General features: G+C 37.2%; 1 protein-coding gene across 10 annotated transcripts in view; it reads right to left on the bottom strand.

Moving 5' to 3' along the window:
• AFTPH (aftiphilin) overlaps window positions 1-26137 on the bottom strand; it is a 68624-nt gene that overhangs the window by 33087 nt on the left and 9400 nt on the right. Inside the window, exons 1-4 of one of the 10 annotated variants that reach the window (XM_035001426.1) lie at window positions 23964-24773; window positions 22982-23130; window positions 22679-22756; window positions 4945-6908 (exon numbers count right to left, since the gene is read on the bottom strand). In XM_035001426.1, the coding sequence (XP_034857317.1) occupies window positions 4945-6876 (1932 nt within the window). In that variant the 5' untranslated portion in view covers window positions 6877-6908; window positions 22679-22756; window positions 22982-23130; window positions 23964-24773. Of the gene's footprint in view, window positions 1-4944; window positions 6909-20514; window positions 20693-22678; window positions 22757-22981; window positions 24774-26137 lie in introns of those variants that run through there. The other 9 variants (XM_035001422.1, XM_035001425.1, XM_035001424.1 and 6 more) reach the window with 9 other exon arrangements.

The raw sequence follows: 26137 nt of genomic DNA on the forward strand, positions 1-26137 counted from the left end.
TATTAAGTAAGATATCAAGTACGATCTACAATTGTACACTTTATCAATTCCCAATTTCAAGCTATAATGTAAGAAGAGTGACCAACTGTAATATTCACCATGTTCTAAAAAGATGGTTTGGCCCTTCTGTACAATTTGTGGATAAATCTAACAAAGTACTTCTACCTATTTGAAATTAAAGAGCAGAATTTCCTGAGGGAAAAATAACAAAAGAAATTGCTATGCAGATACTTCAAGTAAGCAAAGAGCTATAAAGCCAAAATCTCAATTTCTTTCTTTAAAAAAAACCCTGAGATATAACTGACATACATTATATTAGTTTTAGGTGTACAACATAATGATCTGGTATGTATATATTGCAAAATGACACAATAAGTCTAGTTAACAGCCGTCACCACACAGTTACAAATTTCTCATTTCTTGTGATGAGAACTTTTAAGATCTATTTTCTTAGAGATTTTCAAATATACAATATAGTATTATTAACTATAGTCACCATGCTATACATTCCATCTCCAGGACTTATTTATTTTATAACTGGAAGTCTGTATCTTTTGACCACTTAATTTCTTTATTTGGTTGCTTACTTCTGTTTTCAATAAGTTCAGGTGTTCATCCACAGAAAGGAAAACTTGCACAAATCTCAGGCAGATGATTAAATAAACAAAGGTGAAAATGTGGGGTTTGTTAGAGTCAGTTTGAGAATGCTGACTTTCTGGTGAACAAATCAAAATTTAATTTAAAAGTAAAAATAGGCCAAAGTATTCATAATTTTCTTCCTTTTTCTCTTTGTGATACTCTTAATTTTTAAGGCTCTCAAAACCAATCTTCATCTAGTAACTTTCCCAGTAGCATTATCAAGTAGATGGCTAATAAGAAAAAATTACTCATAGCTTCATTTTCTATAGTCAGTTAATATAAAGAGACTACTTACCAATTACCTAAATTCTCAAATAACATCCACAGTAATATTTAAAAAATTTTATAAAAGCTCAGAGTACTTACAATATTAACCTCCTTTACCATATACCTAAGAAAAAAGTCACCTTGGCTATTTCAATCAAATTTCCTTTCTGGAATATTAACAGGTTAAAAAAAGAAATAAAGAAATCTGGAAAAAAGGACTGCTTTGAAAGTAAGGAGGATTTTTTTGTTATTATCATTTTTCTTTGAACCTTAGCCCAAAAAACAAAGAACAGTCTGGACCTCTTTTCCAATTTGTACAACAGAAATACCACTATTTGATTTCTGCAATTTATAAGAATGTTAACAAGAAAATGAAATATATTGAGCTCTGGGTTCTTTTTATTTTTTTAAAGATTTTATTTATTTGACAAAGAGAGACACAGCGAGAGAGGAAACACAAGCAGGGGGAGTGGGAGAGGGAGAAGCAGACTTCCCGCCGAGCAGGGAGACCGATGCGGGGCTCAATCCCAGGACCCCGGGACCACGACCTGAGCTGAAGGCAGACGCTTAACGACTGAGCCACCCATGCGCCTCGAGCTCTGGGTTCTCAGAAAAAAATATTCACTGAAAGGGAAGAATATTTCTCAATAAATGGTCATCTATGGCTTTTACATCAAGGCTTGAACCTCTGAGTTTCACTAGACCCACATTTGAGAATTAGTTTGACTTGTCCGAACATTTTATACATTTGAAAGATGTCTTCTTGGTTGACTTTTCCCTAAGTAATAAATTATTACAATAAAGCTGCAACAATTGACTGTCTCTTGACCCAAGGAAGATATATTTTATTAAAATATTAAGATATCTTTTTGGTAGCCTGAAAAAAGGAAAGTACTAAAAAATAGGGACCCAGACAATGTCACAGTGAAAATTAGAAATTTGAAATGACAACTGCACCATATGTTTCATTTCTCAAAACAAAGAATTGCTCCCCATGTTTGTTTAATTGAGTTAACTGAGCTATGAATTCTAAAGACTCACAACATTCTGTCAAAGCAGAATTTGGACAAAATGACTTAAAGGCACTGCACTCTGTTCAGGGCAGAATTGTTGCATCCAGGTAAGATTCAAGAGGAATAAATCATTCTAAATTTTACCATTAAAAACCTAATGTTCACTGTCATTTGGGGCTCCTGGGTAGCTCAGTCGGTTAGGTGTCCAACTCTTGATTTCAGCTCAGGAGTGCTGCGTCAGGCTCTGCACTCAGCAGAGAGTCTGCTTCTCTCTCTCTCTCTCTCCCTTTCCCTCCGCCCCTCCCCACACTTGTGTGTGCTAATTAAAAAAAAAAAAAAACAACTCAGTGTTCACTGTCCTTAGTATGTGAGGATTTCTGTGCTGTCCTCAACACTGTAGCAAGCAGGAAAAACATTTTAGGAAAAATACCAGTAAATCTAATCCTCCCCTAGGGGACTTAGATTAATGTACTTTTCCAGCATATTCTGGAAAAGAAGAAACTGCAGGCCACAACTGCCTTCACAACACAAGATAAGAATGAAAATCACTTCCAATTCAGTCATTTACTCAGCAGGGGTTACCCATTTCCCCACCTCAACTTCCTTCTAAACTTATCTTCCAGCCCCTTCCAACAATTTCTCCTTTCCAAAATCCATCATTTTCCAAACCTATTCAGCAAAAATAAAAGTCTGAGGACCAAGCCAAACAAATCTCAGGAAGTCTTAAATGTATCTTGCCACATCTACACAGTTTTTGCTCTATCTTTATAAAATAGAATCATACTACAAAATTTTTACTTTTCAGTGAATTTTTTTCATTCACTTTAAAATTTACTGTCATTTTATCTTCACAAAAGTCCCTTGAAGTGGATATTACCCCCTCTCTCTCTTTTTTTTTTTTTTTACAAACAACTGAGCTCAGAAATAACTCATCCAAAAAGCTATATAAGAGGCTGAGTCAAGATTCAAACTCAGATTTGTAAGATTATATAAAGCTTATATACTTTATTACCTCATATCCAGTTATCAAGTTATAAATAACTTCAATCAACTTGTGTAATGCAAAATTTCCTTTTTGAAGTGGTCATACTTTAAAAAATTCATTATCTCATGATGTTACAAGTTCTAGGGCTATAAAGATTATTCAATACCAGTGTCACTTTACAGTAAGATGAAACTAAATAGGAAAGGATTAGGTCAAAATCAACAGTCTTGGCTTTGCATTATATAATTAGTTTACTCCTTTTTAAAATGGTCACCTTCTACTTCAATAATAAATTAATCAACAGGAATAATACACATTAGACAAATCGTATAATAACTGAATTAGCAAATTAAGCTATTCAGACACTCAAAGTCAAATGAAAAGTGATTAGCTGTTTCCATCACCTGGTAATACCATAATAATATCTTCATGTATCAAAGCAATGATGTATAACCATTTCAATTAACACTCAGACTTCGGAAATACTTCTAATTGAAAATGGTTTGCTTAGCAAAAGATAACTGGAAGAATTTGCAGATTCTGATCTTGTTCTTAGTACCTTTAAAAGAAGCTGGTGAGACAAGTGTTCCCTATATCAATTGTCACTACAAAGCAGTGATTTTCTAGGGAGTGCTCTTCAACACCTCTGGGGTTGAAGAAAGGTTTTCTAGGGAGTGCTCTTCAACACCTCTGGGGTTGAAGAAAGGTTAGGTTTAACTCAGGACTGGGGAACAACCTGGATATCAAACTGCATCTCTAGGAGCTATTTTAGGTCAAAACAAATCTTAGTGAATCTTCTCTGAAATAGTCTGCAACAGAAAAGGATAAAGTACAGGCGCTAGAGGCTAAAAATATTCTCCCCAACACACCTACTCCCCAAGAAGTGTAAACATAAATGTACGTTTGCAGGAAATTATAAGCAAATAAATACGGCCACAGTAAGTCAACCTATGACTGTTTCTTGTTCTAGGTCTAACCCTTAATTGTTCTCATACTCTCATCCCAGGTCTTTAGTCGCTGTCAAATTATGAAGTCCAAATTCGCTTTGTTCAAATTCTCTATCCTTCAATTCCCTACAGCCTTCAGCAGACGCTGGGGTTTCAAATTCTGCTTGCTCTCTACTGCACTCAAAACTGTACTTCAGGGGCACCTGGGTGGCTCAGTTGGTTAAGCAGTTGGCTTCTTGATTTCGGCACAGGTCATGATCTCAGGGTCCTGGGATCAAGCCCCTCCTCCGATGGGTTCTGCAGGGAGTCTGTTTGAGGGTTCTCTCTCTCCCTCTTCCTCTGCCCCTCCCCCAGGTCGTGCAAATGCATGGGCTCTCTCTCACATAAATAAATAAATCTTTAAAACAAAAACAAAAACAAAAACTGTACCTCAATTACCTAGGTCTTCTGGTGGGCAAAATTAAGAGACATTATTTCTGAAACTTAAAAAAAAAAAATCTTCTATACCTCAGTTTAGCCTTCTTTTTTTTAAGTTTATTTTATTTTTTTAAAGATTTATTTATTTGACAGAGAGAGACACAGCGAGAGAGGGAACACAAGCAGGGGGGAGTGGGAGAGGGAGAAGCAGAATCGCTGCTGAGCAGGGAGCCCAATGTGGGGCTCGATCCCAGGACCCCGGGATCATGACCTGAGCCGAAGGCAGACCCTTAACGACTGAGCCAGCCAGGCGCCCCTAACCTTCTTCTAAAAATCACTGTAAAGGTAAAAACTGAAGGATTCATTGGATAGTTAATTAGCTAATTAATGAATTTTGACATAAGTGGTATTTATGTTAATAAAAAAACCAAGCTGATGAATTTCTGTAAATATTAAATTCACTGAGATAAAAAGCTTACTAAGCATTACTTCTTATAGGACTGTCTATGTAAAGTTTACCACCAAAGGGTTGTGAAAAATTTAACTCATCTACAAATCAAGCAAGCATTACGTATCGTAAGAGACTCCTTCAACAGGTACCCAGTCTAAAAATACTTTCTGTAAAGCCTCCACAGCAATTAATGTATCATACAAAATAGAGAAAATCAGTAAATACCTGAGCTGAAGTGGCTGTTTCCTGTAAATGGCCACCAGCAACTGCTCCTTTGGAAGTTGCTGAAGGGACACTGTGCATTTTGGGGGTTCCTGGAGTATCAATCTTTTCATCTGTCCTATGTGACTGCCAGGCTTCCTTTCGATGGTGAGATTCAGTTGCCTGCTGGTCTCCAAAAGCAGCCCAAGAGCAACTATCTTTCTGTCCATCCTCAAAAGCATTCCAATCTACAACTTGGCTAGGCCCAGCTGAGCTGAAGTCCGCAAAATCATCGGAGTCTTGAAAAGCACTGCAGTTATCTCGAATATTTGGCACAGAATCAAAATCTCCAAATTCACCTTCTTGCCCAATTTCCAATTTTGAAACAGCATCAGTGCCTGTCCCAGCAGACTCTCCTCCCAACTTACATTCCTCTGATAAACTATCAGAAGTCTGTTTTAGGTCGGACTCAGTAAATATAATTTCATCTTGGCAAGAAACAGCATTCGTATCCCCAAATTCTCCAAAGTCATCACCTGGCTCACTAAAATGTGGAAAGTGCTCTGAGGACTCTTCAAAAGTGATATCGCTCATTGAATCTTGAGTACCAGTAACAAAAGGGGGGGTTGTGCCACTGGCTGTGCCGAAGTCACCAAACTCATCCTCGTTAGTATCATTGCAAGTCACAAAGTCGTGACTACTATCACCATTTTTTACACTTAGAGAATCATCCAGAACATTTTCTTCTGTAGGATCAATGCTGGCGCTTTGGGAATAAGTGAACTTTCTACTTTCTTCTTTGGAAGAAGCAACTTCATCATCAGCATCAGAAGTGTTAACAGAATCCATACACAGGTCAGCACACTTCGAAGTAAACAAATCAAGTTGTTCCTCAGTTTTACACTCTTCTCTCATACTGGCTTCTGAATTATCAGCTGAGTCTGCCAAACTCCAAGGCTTTGACTGAACACTGGATTTTAAAAATTCATCCTGTTGCAATGCTGGAAGGCCTTGTTTTTCGGTACCGAAACCTCTGGTACTCATGACGCTAATTTCTGAAACACAAACCTGATCCTCTCCATCCATGTCTCCTTTATCATCAAAACTTCTACCCAAAGACACTGCTTTTACAGAATTCAGTTCACTGACTCTATTAATTTTACTGTTTTCCTGAATGGTTAATGCTTCTCTATCATTTAAAACTTCACATCCTATTTCTTCTAGTTGTATTCTTTCCTTTTTGGAAAATGTGGCAAAATCTGCAAATTCCTCAGCAGGACTAGGTGCACAGTCTAAGTTATACTCAGTACTATGAGTCTTAAGAGGCTTTCTTCCTTTTGAATTGGCTACAGTGTCCAGATCATCTGTTCCCTGAGGATTTCCAGTTTCCAGTACTGCAAACCCATTTGTCAGAATCTCCAGACAAGGAGGCTTTTCACCATTGCAGCTCTCTAACTGCCTGTTCTGATGAACAACATTCATATCAGTTCTAAAATCTCCTGGAGAGAAACTTTCAGGTGTTCCAACATTCTGTCTTTGCTTCACTACAGTATTTAAATCTCTGGGACTTTCTATGTCATCAGTGGAAGTATCTAAAGTTTTAGATGAAATTATTTCTTTGCTGGTGGTAGAAAGTAAAACATCAGACTGTCCTTTTACAGGAGAAGAAAGTTCAGCTGTGATGTCTTTATCATTACCATTTTTAATGGACTTAAAGCTAGTAAGGCTATCTACATTTTCTGAGAAATCATGAATTGGCATAAAATGGTTTGAAGGAACAAACTCTTCCTTGGGATGAGTATAATCCGGTGTATCAAAATCAACAAACCCTACACCAGAAGGGCTAACTTCTGAAAACCCACCAAATTCCCCAAATTCATCATCATCGTCATCCTCAGCTCCATTGTCTAGTGGTGGTGGGGATGAAGAGTACATTCGAATGATGTCTGGCTCCATTGCTCAATTGCTTTCAAATAATTAATTTACACCTGAAAAAAAAAAAGAGAACAGTTTTTTTTTTGGAGGGAACAGATTACATATAAGGTCTTTCAAAATTCTCTCAAAGCTATTTCAAAACAATGCAAATTTACAGTGCTCTGTTTTCTATCTTTTAAATTATTTTTCCCTTAGGTTAGATTACTTTACACAGCTCTAATGGCAAAAGAAAAAAAAAATTCTTCTAGTGCATGTTTCCAAGAACAGTGGCATTACATTACTGAATTTGAGGTTTCCAAAAAAGTTGGAATAAACACAAAAGTATATCTACAAAATTCTCTCTCGGGGAACTTGCTTGTTCTCTTAAGTTCTCTTTCCAGTCCATTGAGGATTCAGGTCCTGCCTTACGCATTTGTATGACTTCTTTATAAATAAGACATGAAAATTTTATCTCTAATAATTGCTACAAATATATTCCTCACTTTGCTTTTCAATGTTTATTTCTGACCCAAGTTAATTTTTTTTAAAAATAGACTTTTTAAAGCAGTTGTTTTAGAGCAGTTTCAGGTTCATTGCAAAATTGAGCAGAAGGTACAGTGAATTCCTATACATTCCCCACCCCTATTAATGCATAGCCTCCTCTATTATGAACATCCTACAGAGTGGTGTATCTGTTACAACTGATGAACCTACACTGACACACATCATTATCACCCAAAGTCCATAGTTTATATTAGGGTTTGTTCTTGGTGGTGCACATTCTATGGGTTAGGACAAATGCATAAATATGTATCCACCATTATAGTATCACACAGAGTAATTTCAATGCCTTAAAAATCCTCTGTTCCACCCATTCATCTCTCCCTCTCCCCTGCCCCTGGCAACCACTGATCTTTTTACTGTCTCCATAGTTTTGCCTCTTTTGGGATATCATATAGTTGGAATCGTACAGTATGTCACATCGTATGTAGCCTGAACATACTGTGTGACTGGTTCTTTCACTTAGTAACATGCATCTAAGCCTCCTCCATGTCTTTTCATGGCTGATAGCTCATTTCTTTTTAGCGCTGAATAATATTCCATTGTCTAGATGTATCCCAGTTTATTTAAGTCAATTTTTTTTTATAACTTTCAATACTGAAATCATTTCTGACTTAAAGGATTGCAAAAACAATACAGAGTTCTCATGTATATCCCACCCAATTTCCCACAATGACAGTATAGTAAATAATGATAGCACATGACCAAATCAGAAAACTGAAAGGAAGTTGCAAAAAGAAGAGTTCTCATGTATATCCCACCCAATTTCCCACAATGATAGTACGGTAAATAATGAGAGTACATGACCAAACCAGAAAACTGACATCAGTAAAACACTATGAACTCAGCTACAGACCTTATTTAGATTTCACCAGTTTTGTGTATGTGGTTGTGAAATTTTATCACATGTGCAGATTAGATTCAAATAACCACCACTATAATTGGGATAAGAACTGCTGTAAAATAGTTCAATAATATTCATCAATATAAAGAAACTCCCTTGTGTTACCTCTCAATATTCATACCCTCCCCGAAGCCCTAACTCCTGCCAGCCACTGATCTATTCTCCATCATTATAATTTTGCTACTTCACAAGTATTATGTACATGGAATTATACAATATGTAATTCTTTGAAGTTGTTTTTTTTCACTGCGCTTAATGGCCCTGAGATCCATCCATGTTGTTGCATGTCAAGCATTCATTCTTTTTTATTGCCAAGTAGTCCTCCGTTGTATAGTTGCACCACAGTTTGTTTCTCCGTTCACTCAATGCAGGACATTTGGGTTATTTCTAATCACAAATAATTACAAATACAGCTGCTATGAGTATTTATGTACAGACTGTTATCTAACCATGAGTTTTTAATTCTCTAAGATAAATTCTCAGAAGTGCAAATGCTGGGTTACAATAAGTGTAAGTTTAACTTAATAAGAAACTGCCAAACTGTTTTCCAAAGTTAATTTTTAAAGGGACAAATCGATCAACTTTTCATTAGTAATTTTCATTATTTTGCTTTCCTATAAGCTTGAGATTTAATAAGTATTCACTTTTTTTCTTTTAGTTTTCTTTGCATTTAGTTTTTTTTTAATTTAAATTCAATTAGCCAACAAATAATACCTCATTAGTTTCTGATGTAACGTTCAGTGATTCATCTGTTGCTGCATTTAGTTTTTAATACATCTAGAATTTATTTTGGTATATGATCTAAGGCAAAGGTCTAAGCAATTTTTTTTTCTAAACAGCCAAGCAATTATCATAATCCCATTTACTGAATAATCCTTCCCATACCCATCAGTTTATGGTATCTTCTTTCCATATACATTTAACTCTTATGTGGAATCTATGTCTGGGTTATCCTGTTCCTTTGTAATAAAAAGCCCAAAGGGCCACAAGACAGATTTACATTAAAAGCAAAGGGAGAATTAACAACAAAAGTCCTAGAATAAAACCAGTCCATAAATTGATACTTTCAATGAACTGAAGCCCAAGGAATATTCCCTGTAATTCACAGTTTCAAAATTAGATACATGAAGAAAATATTTTACTACAAAATTCAACCAGTTTTATAAATTCAAAACAAAACAAAACACCAAAACAAAACAACCACTTTCTTCCAACTCTCAGAATAAAAACTCATAAGATCTTCCAGCTATAGGGAGAAGGTACCTTAGAAACCACTTAATTTAATTAGACATGAAGAAAATGAGGCCTATTGGTAAGCAACTTTCCCAAAGGTCATACAGCTGGTTAGTAGAGAATGGCTTCAGAATTTTTAAAAGGTTCTTTGAGGTCAATGACTGGTCAGTCACTGAGAGTTATTTGAAAGAAATTGAAAAAATCAAAAGAAAAAGTCTCCATTGCAATATATCTATTTTAAACTGCCTTCCTTACAAAATCAGCATCATAAAGAAGAAAATGATGGTTTTACTTCTGAGATAACTTTTCTGCTGATTTAAAGAGAAAAGGAAAATAACAGTAAAAGTTACATATAAACCCTATTTTCCTCCTCCTTTGATAACCCCTTCCAATGCTCAGGTGTACAGGGTAATTTGACCTCTAACATAGTTTCCCTGTGATTATGAAGTTCCTATTTTTAAAAGTACTCTGATTGTTAATGAGTATGTGGAGAAAAGGACATTTGCACACACATACTGCTGGTGGGTGTGTAAATAGTTAGAAGGCTTCCAGAAGGCAATCTGGCTATACTATACAAACTTTTTTTTTTCCTTAAAAGTAAAACAAAATGCTCCAAAGGGATTAGTTAAGGAAATCATGCTTTGTCCTTCCAATAGGATACTATGTAGCCATTAATATCATGATTTCCCCCCCTTTTTTTAATTTTAAAAGCATTCATAATGTTGGCAACATATCAAAAGGACACAAAAGCCAGCTTGAAGGGATTCTTGGTGGTAAAATCAGTGACAACTTGAGCATCAAAATAAAGATAATACTGGATTATAATCCACTGAATAAAAGAATCAACTATCAGTCCTCTGATATAAACATTTAAGATACTGCAGTTTCAAAATATCTCCCCACAACATACTCAATTACAAAGGAAAAAAATGTAACTTTACAGTGGTGGAGGCTGACACTTCATCAAATGATCAAGGTGAGCATCATTAATAATGGGAATATTGAAATCATGTATCACCTGACAAGATGCAACAAGAATACAGGATCACTCCTGGAATATTCCTGCCCAAAATACACAACCTGAATCTATTCATGAAACTTCAGACAAATTCAAATTGAGAGTTAGTCTACAAGACAACTGGCCTGTAATCTTCAAAAGTATCAATGTCATGAAAGTTAAGGAAAAACTCAAGAATTCTTCTAAACTGAAGATGACTAAAGAGACATGACAAGTACATTCAACACCTGATTTTCAACTGGCTTCCCTTTCTATACAGGTCATTATTGGGATGACTGTGAAACCTGAATAAAGTCCAAAGAGCAATGTGTTGATGCTAATTTCTTGATTTTTTTTTTTTTAAGATTTTATTTATTTATTTAACAGAGAGAGAGACAGTGAGAGAGGGAACACAAGCAGGGGGAGTGGGAGAGGGAGAAGCAGGCTTCCCGCGGAGCAGGGAGCCCGATGCGGGACTTGATCCCAGGACCCGGGGACCATGACCCAAGCCAAAGGCAGACGCTTAATGATTGAGCCACCCAGGCGCCCCTAATTTCTTGATTTTGAGGGTAGTATTGTGGTTATGTAAGAGAATGTCTTTGGTTGTTGGAAATGCACCCTAACATACTTGGGAGAGATGGGATATCAGGTTGGCAACAGTCTCAAATCATTCTGGAAAAAGACTTATTTGTACTGAACTTGCAACTTTTTCTATGTGATCATCTCAAAATGAAAATGAAAAAATTAAAAGCATTCAAGGAGATTTATGTTTGCACTTAAATGTGCACAGTGTATAATAAATGTGTTACTTATATAGTATTTTATTTTAAAAACTGGCAAAATATACATAAAATTTACTATTTAAAAATATGAAAAAATTACTATTTTAATCATTTTTAAGTGTACAGTTCAGTGGCATTAAGTACATTCAAACTGTTGTGCAACTATCACCACCACCCATCTTTAGAACTCTTTTTATCTTCCAAAATATTAAAATGTTTTCTGTACTCATTTTTTAAAGAGATTTTATTTTTTATTTATTTGAGAGAAAGAGCGAGAGAAAGAGAGAAGCAAACTCCACACTGAGCATGGAGATCGACGTGGGGCTTGATTCCATGACCACGAGATCATGACCTGAGCCGAAACCAAGAGTCAGATGCTTAACCAACTGAACCACCCAGGTGCCCCCATTTTTTGGATTCATTAAACAATAACTCCCCATTCTCCCTCCTCCCAGCTCCTGCAACCAGCATTCTATTTTGTCTCCATGAATTGGACCACTCTAGGTACCTCACATAAGTGGAATTACACATTTGTCCTTCTGTGACTGGCTTATTTCACTTAGTATAATGTCCTCAAGGTTCATGCATTTTGTGTAGCATGTGTCAGAATCCATCCTTTTCAAGGCTGAATATTATTCCATTGTATGTATATACTACCATCTGCTGGCAGACTGCTGGGTTGCTTCTACCTTTTGGCCATTGTGAATAATCTGCTATAAACGTAGGTGTACAACATACTTTTTTTTTCTTTAACTTTTTGTTTTGAAACAGTAATAGATTAATATAAAGTTGCAAAAATAGAAGACACCTGCACACCCTTCACCTAGCTCCCCCTAACGGTGAATCTTATACAGTTCTAGTACAATAGCAAACCTGGAAATTGACCATGTTGGCACAGTACTATTAACTAGACTACAAACCTTCTTCAGTCCTCACCTTTATAAAAAACAAAACAAAAACAAAAAAACTTGCATCCACCTGTATTTGTGTGTAGTTCTGTTTAATTTTATCCCATGTACACATCGGTAACTACCCAACTATCAAGATACAGAACTGCTCCCTCCCTCGCACCCCATCCCTGGGAAACCACTGATCTGTGTTCTGTCTCCATAGTTCTGTCATTTCAAAAGTGTTATGTAATTATATAGTATATAACCTCTTGAAGGTGACTTTTTCACTAAGTATAATGCCCTTAAGGTCCAACCTGGTTATTGCATGTATCAGTAGGTCAATTATTTTCATTGCTAAGTAGTATTCTATGGTACAGATATACCAGTTTGTTCAACTACTCATCAACTGAATGACATATGGGTTAGTTCTACATTTTATTTTATTTTTTCAAAGATTCTATTTATTTATTTGACAGAGAGAGATAGCAAGAGCAGGAACACAAGCAGGGGAAGTGGGGGAGGGAGAAGCAGGCTTCCAGCCGAGCAGGGAGCCCGACGTGGGACTCCTGATCCCAGGACCCTGGGATCATGACCTGAGCCAAAGGCAGACGCCCAATGACTGAGCCACCCAGGCGCCCCTCCTATATTTTATTCTTATAAGTAGTACATAAACTACATTAATAATATATGTACCAGTAGCATATTTAAATAGTATACATATTAAAGATGCTAACAACATTTATGTACAGGTTTTTGTGTGAACCTAAGTTCTTATTTTCTGGGATAAATGCCCAAAAGTGTGATTACTGGGTTCTATGGTTAAGTACAAGTTTAGTTTTGTAAAAGCCTGCCAAACTATTTTTCAGAGTGCTGTACCATTTTACCTTCCATAATACCTTTTTTTTTTTTTTAAAGATTTTATTTATTTATTTGTCAGAGAGAGAGAGAGAGAGAGCACATGAGCGCACAAGCAGGGGGAACGGCAGGCAGAGGGAGAAGCAGACTTCCCATTGAGCAAGGAGACCGATGTGGGATTTGATCCCAGGACCCTGGGATCATGACCTGAGCCAAAGGCAGATGCTTAACTGACTAAGCCACCTAGGCGCCCCCATAATACTTTACTTTTTAAAGAACCACCTGTGGATGTTTCTTATTGGTAGAATCTGTTCATGGTTAACCTACTGTTTTTCCTAAAACTTTTCATTGTTTGAAAAATGAAATATTTTACTTGGTTCAGGCTTATTTCAAACTCAGATGTTAAGGAAATAGCAATCTGAATCAGAAACTTTGTAATCAAACCAACAACACAGAAAATAGTTCTTCTTGTCACATCTTGAAAAAGTACTCTTTCTCCTTCTTGATGCAACAAGCTCTGTCAGCCTCCCAGACTATGAACATTTCCTTCTTTCTCAAAACGGTGTCACCTACTGATGGGAAGAACTTGGGCTACATATTCCCCTTCAGCAGGTTTTGGCTTTGGTCCAATTCATCCTTCAAAAATCTAAGAGAATGCTACTCTCAAGTTTCAGTCAAGAATGCCAACCAGCCAGCGTGGAGGAGGCTTGAAACTTTCCAGAATTTTCCAACTCAGTAAAATTTGTTAGTTGAAGTACTATTTGTTAATTGAAGTATTTGTATGATGAATTAACTTATTAAGTTTGACTTTGACAAATCCTTTTTTTTTTTTTTACACAGAAAATATGGACCTAAAATAGCTATTCCTACTTAACAGGAAAAAGGGATAGATGAGCTACTTTAATATTGTGCCTGGCACACAGCAACCTTAATAACTGTTTCTTCATCCTTCTTAATGGACTACTTACTCCACACCACAAGGAGTTCTAATCAGTTTTCTAATTTCTTTATCATCTGAACAAGCACATGCACACACGTGTGTGTGTGTGCGTGTGTGTAGAAGGGCATGTTCAAATTCCCATTTTTATGCCTGCTTATTCCAAGACCTCTTGAACAAGTAACTGTTCAAACAAGTAATGGGGGTATCTAGGAAAGAGTCAAGCTATAGTATACACAAAAAGTAGACACGGGGCTTTCATGCTTGGGTAATAAATGGGGTATCCTGAAGCTAGTTAGAGCATGCAGATAAGAGAATTTGGCAGACCTCCTGCACTTTGGAGATCTGTCCATGGGAAATCACATCCTTAATACAGAGCCTAGGGGACAACATAAGTAAAAAATAGTAAATAAAAATGCAAGCCAAAGACGACCTTCAGGGATACAAACCATGAAAATCAAAGGATCTTGGGTTTGGTAATTCTATTATAGGAGTTGAATACAGAGGGGCCAGGGGAATAATCCACAATCCTAGTAGCAATCAGCAGTGGAACCCTGAGTCCTGTGCCAGATCAGTTGCCAGGGCAACAAGGCATACAATGGGTGAAAGTGATTCAGTATGAATCTCTCATAAGAAAAGAAGTTGCACCTGCTCAAGGAGTTCTAGCCTCAGGTCTGAAATGGTCATGGAAAAGAAGAGGTGGTAGGTCTGTAGGTTGAAAGCTCTGGGGTCAAGTGGAAAGGTGGGCCTGGGAACACAGAGGAATAAAAGGAGGAATGGGGCTAACTATCACCTAAGACTATTTGGCAATTTAAAAATAGTTTCCCAAAAGAAAGAAAGTTGGAGCACTTAAGTTACCAGATATCAAGACCTGGTTTAAAGCTACATGTCATGTGATAACAAAGATGCCATTGCAGTGTGGAGAGGGAAAGGACAAGCCTTTTCTTTGAACAAACAGTGCCGGATCAAGTAAATACCTACACAGGGGGAATCAATCTTTGATTCTACCTAATAACTCACACAAAAATCAGCTCCAGACAGACTGTAGGCCTAAATGTGAAAGGTAAAAACAATCAACCTTCTACAAGATAACTTAAGAGATTTTTCATGACCTTAGGGAAGGCAAGGTGTTTTAAATAGGACATAGAAAGCAGTAATCATAAAAGAGAAAATGATACACTGGACTTCACGAAGATCTAAAACTTCTGTTCACCTAAAGAACAACATTAAGAGAGTGAAAAGGCAAGCCACTGCCTGGGAGAAGAAAGCTGTGGTACATATAACTGTCAAAGAACTTAGAGCCAGAATATATACAGAATTCCTACAAATCAATGTGAGACAACCCAACAGAAAAATGGCCAAAATACCTGAACAGGTAAATCACAAAACAGATTATCCAAATAGCCAGTGAGCACATGAAAAGTCGTCAGGGAAATGCATATTAAAACACAGCAAGACACTACTATACACCCACCAGAACAGCTAAAATTAAAACAAAACAATTTTAGGGACGCCTGGGTGGCTCAGTCATTAAGCATCTGCCTCCGGCTCAGGTCATGGTCCCTGGGTCCTGGGATCGAGTCCCGCGTCGGGCTCCCTGCTCATCAGGAAGCCTGCTTCTCTCTCTCCCACTCCCCCTGCTTGTGTTCCCTCTCTTGCGCTCTGTCAAATAAATAAATAAAATCTTTAAAACAAAACAATTTTAATCATAGCTACCAATGGCAACAATATGGAACAACTGGTGTTCTCATACTTTAATGGTTCGAGTGTAAACTAGTATACACATGTGGAAAACTGTTTGTCAGTATATATTAAAACTGTACCAGGTACATACTCCACAAAAGTGAGTACATTCATGCACTGAAGGCATGTACAAGACTGTTCATGAAAACTTTTATTCTTTTTTTTTTTTAAAAAGATTTTATTTATTTATTTGAGAGAGAGAATGAGATAGAGAGAGAGAGCATGAGAGGGTCAGAGGGAGAAGCAGACTCCCTGCTGAGCAGGGAGTCCAATGCGGGACTCGATCCCGGGACTCCAGGATCATGACCTGAGCCGAAGGCAGTCGCTTAACCAACTGAGCCACCCAGGCGCCCATGACAACTTTATTCTTAATTAAAACAACCCAAGTGTCCATCAGCAGAATGGTTAAAATGAATCATGGTGTGTGTATATATATATATATACACACACACACACAATGGGGTACATTATGAATTATTATTACATGCAACAACATGGATGACTATCACAGACATGATTTGTGAAAGAAACCAGATATATACACACAAAATATATATTGTGTGATTCCATTTCTGGGAAGTCTAAAACAGGCAAAACTAAACTATGGTGATAATTTGGAATAGGGGTACCTATAGCAGGTACAGTATTGACTGGAAGGGGTATAAAAGAGCCTGGTGTGTGCGAATGTTATTTTCTTTTGATCAGAGTACTAGTTACACAGGCACATATATTTGTAAAAATTCATCCCACTGTATACTTAGGACTTGTACGCTTTGCTGTATGTATGCAACAATAAAAAACAAAAAGTATTTCTCAGAAAATCAATATACTTAGACTAACAACAACTACATTACAAGTGAATGCATATAGGACCATAATAATAAGCATACCATTCTAATAAAAAAAAGTTTGCTTATTTATACTTTGCCTAACTGGGATTTAAGGTAATATACGTATGTCTCAAAAAGTAGCATGGTATAGGAGAAAGATCTTGGACTTGGAGTCAGATAGATCCTAGGTTCAGATTCCAGTTTCCTCATTTACTATGTGAGTTTGCCCTCCTTGAGCTTTAGTTTCCTATCTATAAAAAAGGGCCAGCAGTTCCTCCCTTTCAATGCTGTTGTGAGGATTACAGATAACAGACCTTCAGTACCTGGCACATTCTATGCCTCAGCAAGTTATCAACTACCATTACATTTTAACTTACACCGAGTCTGTGTTTGAAACCATAATCTACCCTTAACAAAAATCTAAGCCAATGTTTGCTTGGTTGCCAAAAACATTCACATGACGCTGCATATACTTTAAAAGGTCACTGAAAGAATAAGTCACTTAAAAAATATTACTAACACTAAAGATACATGACATTGACTTTATTGCCAATTTCTATAACCCATCCCTGGAAAATATGAAACAATGCCCAAGGTTGAAGGACTGAGACCACAGAGGTTAATAGCAGTCTATTAAAAGAATGGAGGTTTTGATGAGGAACAGGACAAAACAACCCAGATGTCCTCAGTAGTAACTTGAAGTAAACTGGCTGTAGATACTATCCATTTAGAGAAAAGACCACAAGAATAAAAGCTTCTAAGAAGGTACCTGGTTGGGATGGAAAGGATTCTACATATTCCTCTAAGATAGAGTTAATCCTTGACCACCCCTCTATCCTCCATCATTCACAGAGTATTAACTATCTTAAGGGTCTTTGGGCTCACATTTGGTGGTAGTGGTGGGGTCTCTAAGAGGCCCTTTAGGAATCTCCCAGATTCAAACACTGAGAGAACCTTCTAGACAAGCTAAAAACTCACCAGAAAGAAACTCCCACGTTTTATAGGGCTCCAGCCAAGCTGCATCAATGTGTACATCAACTTTCAAGGCCAGATAAGCACACCCAGATAATACAATCCCTAGCTTTACTGAGGACCTTTCACTCCAAACTTAGTTTTACTGGACTGAAATGGGGGTGGGGGTAATGGAGAACACAAACAAGCGAAGGATGGTGGTAAGAAATGAGAAAAGAAAAGACAAACAACCATATCTGAAGTTGTGCTATAAACTTTAAGTAGCACAAACTACACCAGCAAGGTTTAGTTAATGGATCACACACACAAAAACCGCTACCTTCTTACCATGATGTCTGAGGTTTTTAATGAGTCACTTGTCAAATTATTTGCGTGAGTGATGGGGAAAAAAATGTGTATTTTCTTTAGAAAAATGAATGAAAATGTTACATAAGCAATTAACAACATTGATGTGCATTACAAATGTTGCCTGCTATTGCGGTAGTTAAAATTACTCAAATCTTTTTTTTTTTTTAAAGATTTTATTTATTTATCTGACAGAGAGAGACAGTGAGAGAGGGAACACAAGCAGGGGGAGCGGGAGAGGGAGAAGCAGGCTTCCCGCAGAGCAGGGAGCCCGATGCGGGGCTCGATCCCAGGACCCTGGGATCATGACCTGAGCCGAAGGCAGACGCTTAACGACTGAGCCACCCAGGCACCCCTAAATTATTCAAATCTTTACTTGTAATATCCTCACGGGAGTTTTAAGATACTATCAAAATATAGTCTCATTGAATCTGCCCAGCTTACATTCTGCTTAAGAGTCACCTCATCGTCTTGTCTCAGAAAGAGCCCTTCTTCTGAGCAATGTTTTAGTTAACTTTCTGGTTTTCCATACAACTAGAAATGACTGGACCATGCATGATGTCACAAAAGTTTTCATGCTTCTAAAATTGAAAATCTACAAGAATGATAATTTTCATTTTCTCTTTTTGAGTGGTTTGTCCTCAGCCTATTATATTAGCTCTTTGATAACAAAACAAGGAGAGCCCCTAGAAATAGATGCTTTTTAGTAAAGAATTGAGAAAAGTTTTGTTGTTGTTATTTGTTTGTAGGACTCCCTTCAAAACAGGCTGCAAACTTCAAGGCTATTAAATCAAACTTCCATAATCCCCAAGCTGAATACTTTTTAATTTTTTTTAATTTTTTTAAAAGATTTTATTTATTTTTTTGACAGAGAGAGACATAGCGAGAGCAGGAACACAAGCAGGGGGAGTGGGAGAGGGAGAAGCAGGCTTCCCGCAGAGCAGGGAGCCCGATGTGGGACTCGATCCCAGGACCCTGGGATCATGACCTGAGCCGAAGGTAGATGCTTAATGACTGAGCCACCCAGGCGCCCAAGCTGAATACTTTTTTAATAAAGATTTTATTTATTTGAGAGAGAGAGAATGAGATAGAGAGAGAGAGAGAGTATGAGAGTGGGGAGAGTCAGAGGGAGAAGCAGACTCCCTGCTGAGCAGGGAGCCCAATGAAGGACTCGATCCCGGGACTCCAAGATCATGACCTGAGCCGAAGGAACTCGCTTAACCACCTGAGCCACCGAGGTGCCCCGAAGCTGAATATTTTTAAGAGATCCCATAATTCCTTCGAACTTGCCGATTTAAAAACAAAAACCCAAGACATCATAGACATCAACTGCATAACATGCAGTATTATTTAAAACATTTGTTGAGGGGCATCTGGGTGGCTCAGCTGGTTAAGCATCTGGTCTTTGGCTCAGGTCATGATCCCAAGGTCCTGGGATTGAGCCCCTCGTCGGGCTCCCTGCTCGGCGAGGAGTCTGCTTCTCCCTCTCCCTCTGCCCCTCCACCCTGCTCATGCTCTCTTGCTTACTCTCTCTCAAATAAAAACTTAAAAAAAAATTTTTTTTTGAACAAATAGTATATTCCCAGTGCTCATACCAATATCAAGTTAACATTTATTCAACACTTACTATGTGTTGATACTATGTGAAAAGTACTCATGAATTATCTCATTTAGTCCTCATACTGTGCTATGAGGTAGAGATTATTATCTTCATTTTACAAATAAAAGCTTACAGAGGTTAAATAATCCCTCATGGTAGTGTAACTACTAAGCAGTGAATCAGTCACAAGCTAATAAAACACTCGAAAAATGTCTTATTGCAGAAATAATTGACAGCAAATACTAGAATTACAAGAATCACCTTAAAGGTTTCTGAAACTTCCACAATAATTTGGAAGTAGAAAAAAAGATGCTTACAACCTAATAACCAACAAAAATGCCAAGAGGTGAATGTCTTCTTTTAATATTAATGTACACAGTATTTTTTATTTTATTTTATTTTTTTTAAAGATTTTATTTATTTATTTGACAGGGAGAGACAGCCAGAGAGAGAACACAAGCAGGGTAAGTGGGAGAGAGAGAAGCAGGCTTCCCACCGAGCAGGGAGCCCGATGCGGGGCTCGATCCCAGGACCCTGGGATCATGACCTGAGCCGAAGGCAGACGCTTAACGACTGAGCCACCCGGGCGCCCCTTAATGTACACAGTATTAAAAATGTGGTGAAGAATGAAACAAGCGGTAAAATATCTTTATAACTAAGTTGATCACCCTCAAAAGGCCAGACTGCCAAAAATGACAACCAAATTTTCTGTCTTCCTGATTTTGATGGGGAAGGATGATTCACAAATAAGGATGTCAATAAGGATGATTCACAAAAGTACAAATATCATACATATAAGGTAAATGATGACATAAGCAGCAACTCACATTCACTCTTCAATGAATGTTGCTAAATAGCAATAAGAGTTAATAATTTTACAGAAGGTAGTTTTCAAAAATTCCTAAGAAAGAGCTCTCCTTTTACTGTGTATTTTAACTTTCTATGTAAATCTGTAAGACATTTTATTTGTGTTTGCATGGCTGCACAGAAAAATTAAACAAGATAAATAAAAACATTTAAAATTGCTTTACCTTGAATTCATCATATCAACTGACCATATTTGAGAGATTACTAGCTATTATTCCCCAAAAGGCACTTCAACTTGAAGTTGAATAAATGATACTGGATAACTGTTGATAACAAAGACAACAAAACAGAAGCAGCAGTGAGAGGATGGATGCATTAGCCCTGGGAAACAGTTTTTTCCCTAGTACTCTCTGCTCTTATTACAGTTACAGAATAAATTAGCCACTCTAATTTTCCCTCTAACATCCCTGAAACTTTGCGACGAAAACAGAATCTAAAAGCAGGAACTACTTCAGGTTTCATGTCTGTCCTTTCACTAAAATCTTGCTTACATCTACAATATTGTCTACAGATAACCCCTGGACCTTCTGTTCTCTATCTGAATTGCTTGCTCCAGAGGACCCTTTGAATTTCTCCATTACTACTGATGCTTTCTCATCAAGCTTGTAAATGTTCAAGAGTCTTCCAACCTCAGACAAATCAGAGCAAAACAAAACAAACTCCTCCCTTCTGTGTCCTTCTAGCTCACCACCTCCTCACCACTAAGCTTCTTCAAAGGGCCCTATCTATTCGCTATCTCTACTTCCTAACCTCCCACTCACTCCTCAACCCAGCACAATCTGGCTTCTATCCTACCACTCCACTGAAACTGCTCTTGCAAGAGGTACTTTACTTGAGCTCAAAAGACTGGAAATGTTGTGCAGCAATAGGCAGGCCTCTGTTGTTGGCCACTGCATCCTCAGGGCCTGGTGCACAGGAGGAACTGAATACACTATTATTGTTTTTGCTGGGGCATTTACTCCACTGACTACTCGTGAACTGTCTCCTCCTCCACCTCCCACTAGGTTTCTATAACCCTAGCTCTGGTGCTCTACCAATTAAGTTAGGAAACACTGAAGTTCAGTTAAGGTAAGTAAGTGTGATCTGAGAGAGGCTGGTCTGAAATGTAATACATGTAAAAGAAAGCAAATCCAATCATTTGTGCTGCAGCTGTCTGAAAAAAGAATATGTTGAGAGGGGCAGTATTTATATGCAAGCTAGGGGAAAAAAAACCAAAACAGCTAAAGGACAAATTTTTGTTCATGTGTTTTTAACAGACCAGCTAGTATGACTCTCTGCTTTGATTTGAGGCAGTTTCTCACCAGAAGTGGAGGTGTCAGCTGGTTTCTCCAGAGCGTGATGCGACTCTGGATGGCCCAACTAATTTCCCCTGCTCTTGTTCTCTGCTCCCAGCAACTTTAATACTCCATGTAAAATTTCCCACAGATTTGCAATCAGCCGACATGAATAGCTGACATGTTTTGAAAGAAATTTCTTACTGTAAAGCTTTAGATTTAAATTCTGGTCAAGACTGATGAGTTAAACCTCAAGATCCCATGGTATTCTGAAAAAAATAAAAACCAAAAACACAAAACCTACTTTGTGGACTTTCAAAATGGAAACCCCCCCTCTAGTCTGTAACTAAAATACGTATATGTTGGCAGGCCTTTGGCAGCTGCCCTTCCTGATAGTGCTACTCTCTATATTATAAATATCTACCATGAGAGCAACTCACCTTTTAGAGAAAAAACCACCTAGTAAAAGTTCTAAAACTGCAACCAAATGCAGTTAGAATTCAATTATCTGAGCTAATGAGAAAGGATGCAGTGTCCTACATAATCTATAACTCACAAATTTGGCTTTAAAATATGACCTATGTAACAGCAGATTTACCTCACAAATTGTCTTTGCTAAGTGATACTTGTTACTTTAATTTGTTCCCTGACCACCCATCAACCGAGAAAAAGATAACCTAGAAACCTGTGAGAAGGAAACCAGATGATGAACCACACTTAAAAACAGTCATAAATCATCCACAAATACTAACATATAATGACCTTCTTGGGATGAGTTATTATAAAACAAAAGCTTTGTATATGTGAAAAACCAAATACAAACACATTACAAAACAGTGCTCAGGAGTGTACGTGTGTGTGGTATACACAGGTAATGCCACAAGCAGGTCCCTGTACCGATGACCTTCATGGAAACAACGGAAGGAATTCCCATAGCAAACAAATTCTAGGTGGTTGACCTTTTAATGGTGGTGTTCCTTGGTTTAAAGTTTTACTTTCTCCTGAGAGGTCGAAAGGCTAAAGGGTAAAAAGAATTTCACCAAAGAGTACTTACCCTTACTCTCTGGGTACTCTTGATAGTTTCATTTTTTCTTAAAAGCTGGTCAGGATCCCCTAAATTGATTTTACAAACCTAAATTTATAAACCAGAAATAGGTCATAACCCAAAGTTTAAAAAAAAAAAAAAAGACAAAAAGGACACTGAAGAATTTAAAGAAAATGACCAAAATTAACAGTCAATTTCCCCTAAATACTATTAGTACCACTGAGGTTAGGGAAATGCAGGTCCTTCTATATAGATGTTATGAATAATGTCAAGTAATCAATAAAAAAATTTGAAAGTTGTCCATATATTTACCTTTAAACTATGTAAGCGGCACGATTTAAGGTGATTTAAAACTTCTGCAGTATTTCTATTCTGGGTATTTTCTAAGACATCAATTCTCCTATGATCAGTTTTATAGGAATAACTCATTTTACAGTCTTGTAGCCATTGCTTAAAGTCTGCTACAACAAGAAAAAAATTCAAAATTATCTCTGCAAAATCTTAGCACAGAATTTGTGTTAATAATGTATGTCTACCATAACAAGAACTGTTTGCACGCATCAATTTTGTTCAAGGTTTAATCCCCCTCACAATAATACTATCATTCTCTTTCCTTCTGATCCACTTCCTCTAAATCCAATTATTGCTTCCAGCATATAAGAGGAGGGAACAGAGCTTCTTTCAAAACAAAGAACTCCTCCTTGATCTGGTGCTTACAAGGACAAAATGCATTCTTAAATTACATTATTTGAATGAACCAAGTAATTTGATAAAATGAAAGTATTCCTTTTCTCTTCACAGAATTTTACATATAGTAATAAAAAATACTATTTATTTTTCAAATTCATACTACCCCCAATCTAGGAAGCAAGTCACTTTAAGAATAAAATTAAAGATACTATTGGTGGGAGTAAATGTTGGTTCATACTCCAGGCAATTCTGCAATATACCAAAAAATTTAATGCATATTTTTTGGACTAAACAATTTCATCCACAAGAATGTAGCCTAAAGAAGCATTCATACAAGTACACAAAGATCATTCCACATAAATGTTAATTCCTACAGTTTGTTTAAAAAGCAACTGAAAATAACTTAAAATATTTATCAATAAGGAATAGGGTAAATAAAAAATATAGCCATTAAAAAAAAGATAAATCAGGTACTAATAGATACTAAAAGATAATCAGGTACTAAAAAGATAGATCAGATACTAATCAGGAAATGTGTCTAAAACACATTTTTAAGTGAAAAAAGCATTTCTGAAAGGCATTCTCTCTTGATTCTCTTACTTACCATAGCCTTTCTCCTCCTTCAACGGATCTGCTTCTTCTGCTTGCCTCTTAAATTTCAGTGTTTCCCAGGCCTTGGCCTCCCCATATTCTTATCCTGGAGAGAGCTCATCCACCTTTTGTTTTTATATGTTCATAATGCCAAAACCCCTATCTATCTACAGGCTGCCCAACCTCCAGATCTGTCTACCCAAATGCCTTTCTGAGTATCTCTACTTGGATGTCCCAAAGAGATCTCATATTCTCCAATTCCAAAACTCTACTCAAAGAACAGAAACCACTTCTTCCTATACAACATTCTGAATTCTAAGTCCAGAAATCTGAGTGTTAGCCCTGACCGTTCCCCCTTCGCCACCCCCATACCACAAATTAAATCAACCACAAATTAAATTTTCTATATTGCTTACTATATTTGTTTTAACATCCCACAACCAATAGCTTATTTCAGGGCCTCATTATTTTTGGCCAGGATTACTACAGTCTACTTGAAACTCCTATTTTATCCAACATGGCTAAGACACTCTCTCTTTGCTCCAGCCAAACAAAAGTACCCCCTGGTTCCTCCACCCACTGTTACCTCTAGGTTGTCACATGTCATTTCTTCTACTATCCTTACCTGTTTGGAGAACCCATTTACTATACCTTCAAACCCTATTCAGTCATGAAGTTTTCTGTGAAGTGAGATCACCAATACTTATCAAGTTATTATGTCATAGGTACTATGCTAGGTGCTATTCATACACTATCCAATTTAATCTTTTTTTTTTTTTTAAAGATTTTATTTATTTATTCGAAAGAGAGAGAGACAGCGAGAGCAGGAACACAAGCAGGGGGAGTGGGAGAGGGAGAAGCAGGCTCCCCGCCGAACAGAGAGCCCGATGTGGGGCTCGATCCCAGGACCCTGGGATCATGACCTGAGCCAAAGGCAGCCGCTTAACCGACTGAGCCACCCAGGTGCCCCCCAATTTAATCTTAACCACTCATTTTTATGGAGGAAAAACCAGGCTTAGAGAGGTCAAATAATCTGCTCACGGTCTCATATAGACTAAGTATGGAAAGTAGGGCTCTAACATTACAGCCAGTGTTTTCATTATGTTAGGTTGCCTTTCTGAATTAATTAATCCTTCTTTCTATCTACCTCTTTTATTACATTTGACAAAATAAATCAAATTTGTTTCCATGTTTTTCTCCTCTAGTAGCCTATAAACCAATGTTACTCAATCTTAGCTTCGTATTAAGTTTTCCTTTTTTTTTAAATAAATAGTTTTCTTTTTTTTTCCCCTAAAGATTTTTATTTATTTAACAGAGAGAGAGAGAGCACAAGTAGGCAGAGCGGCAGACAGAGGGAGAGGGAGAAGCAGGCTCTCCGCGGAGCAGGGAGCCCGATGCGGGGCTTGATCCCAGGACCCTGGGATCATGACCTGGGCCAAAGGTAGCCGCTTAACGACTGAACCACCCAGGCGCCCCTAAAGTTTTCCTTTTTTAATAGAACAGGTGGACCTAAAGATCGGTATTTTTTTAAAAATTTCAAAGATGATGCTGATTGTCAGCAAAGCTTGAGAGCCACTGAGTTAAGTTTCCAGAGGATAAGAATATCACCAGACTTTATAACTTTGGGGATGACATAAATGTCTGTAAACTTCGCTGCTGAACTCACTGATACAGGTAAATCAATTAAATTGTAATTTTTCTTATAAAAAGTTTTCCCCTACTTACAATGATTTAATCGTACAAACATTTCTTAAAGTTCTGTCATACACATTTATCTGAGAATATCATAAAGAAATTTCACACTCAGGATTTAAAAAGAGTTTACAACATAAAATTTTTGATATTTTTCTTAAATGAAACTTGGAAGATTTCCTTAAAGGATCAAATTTAAATTACTGCAATAATCCTTGAAACAGATGCAATTATGTATATAATTTAAATGTTATAGAATCCTTGGAAAAAATAAAATCATGTTTAAAAAATTAATCAGTTTCACTTGCAGTTGAATATTAAGAAACGAATGTGAACAGCAACAACAAACTTTTTTCTACTTCCAGAAACCAAGGTCCCTGGTAATCTGATTAAAATCTGTACTTTTTATTTAGGTGCGAAACTTGCACTGTGTGTCAGGTAAACTTCTGAAACCTAATGAGATGGAAAGCTGTCATCTGCTGGCTCATTATGATA

Source organism: Mirounga leonina, unplaced genomic scaffold, assembly GCF_011800145.1.
Source record: "Mirounga leonina isolate KUSES-001 unplaced genomic scaffold, KU_Mleo_1.0 Mir_125, whole genome shotgun sequence".
Classification (NCBI taxonomy): domain Eukaryota; kingdom Metazoa; phylum Chordata; class Mammalia; order Carnivora; family Phocidae; genus Mirounga; species Mirounga leonina.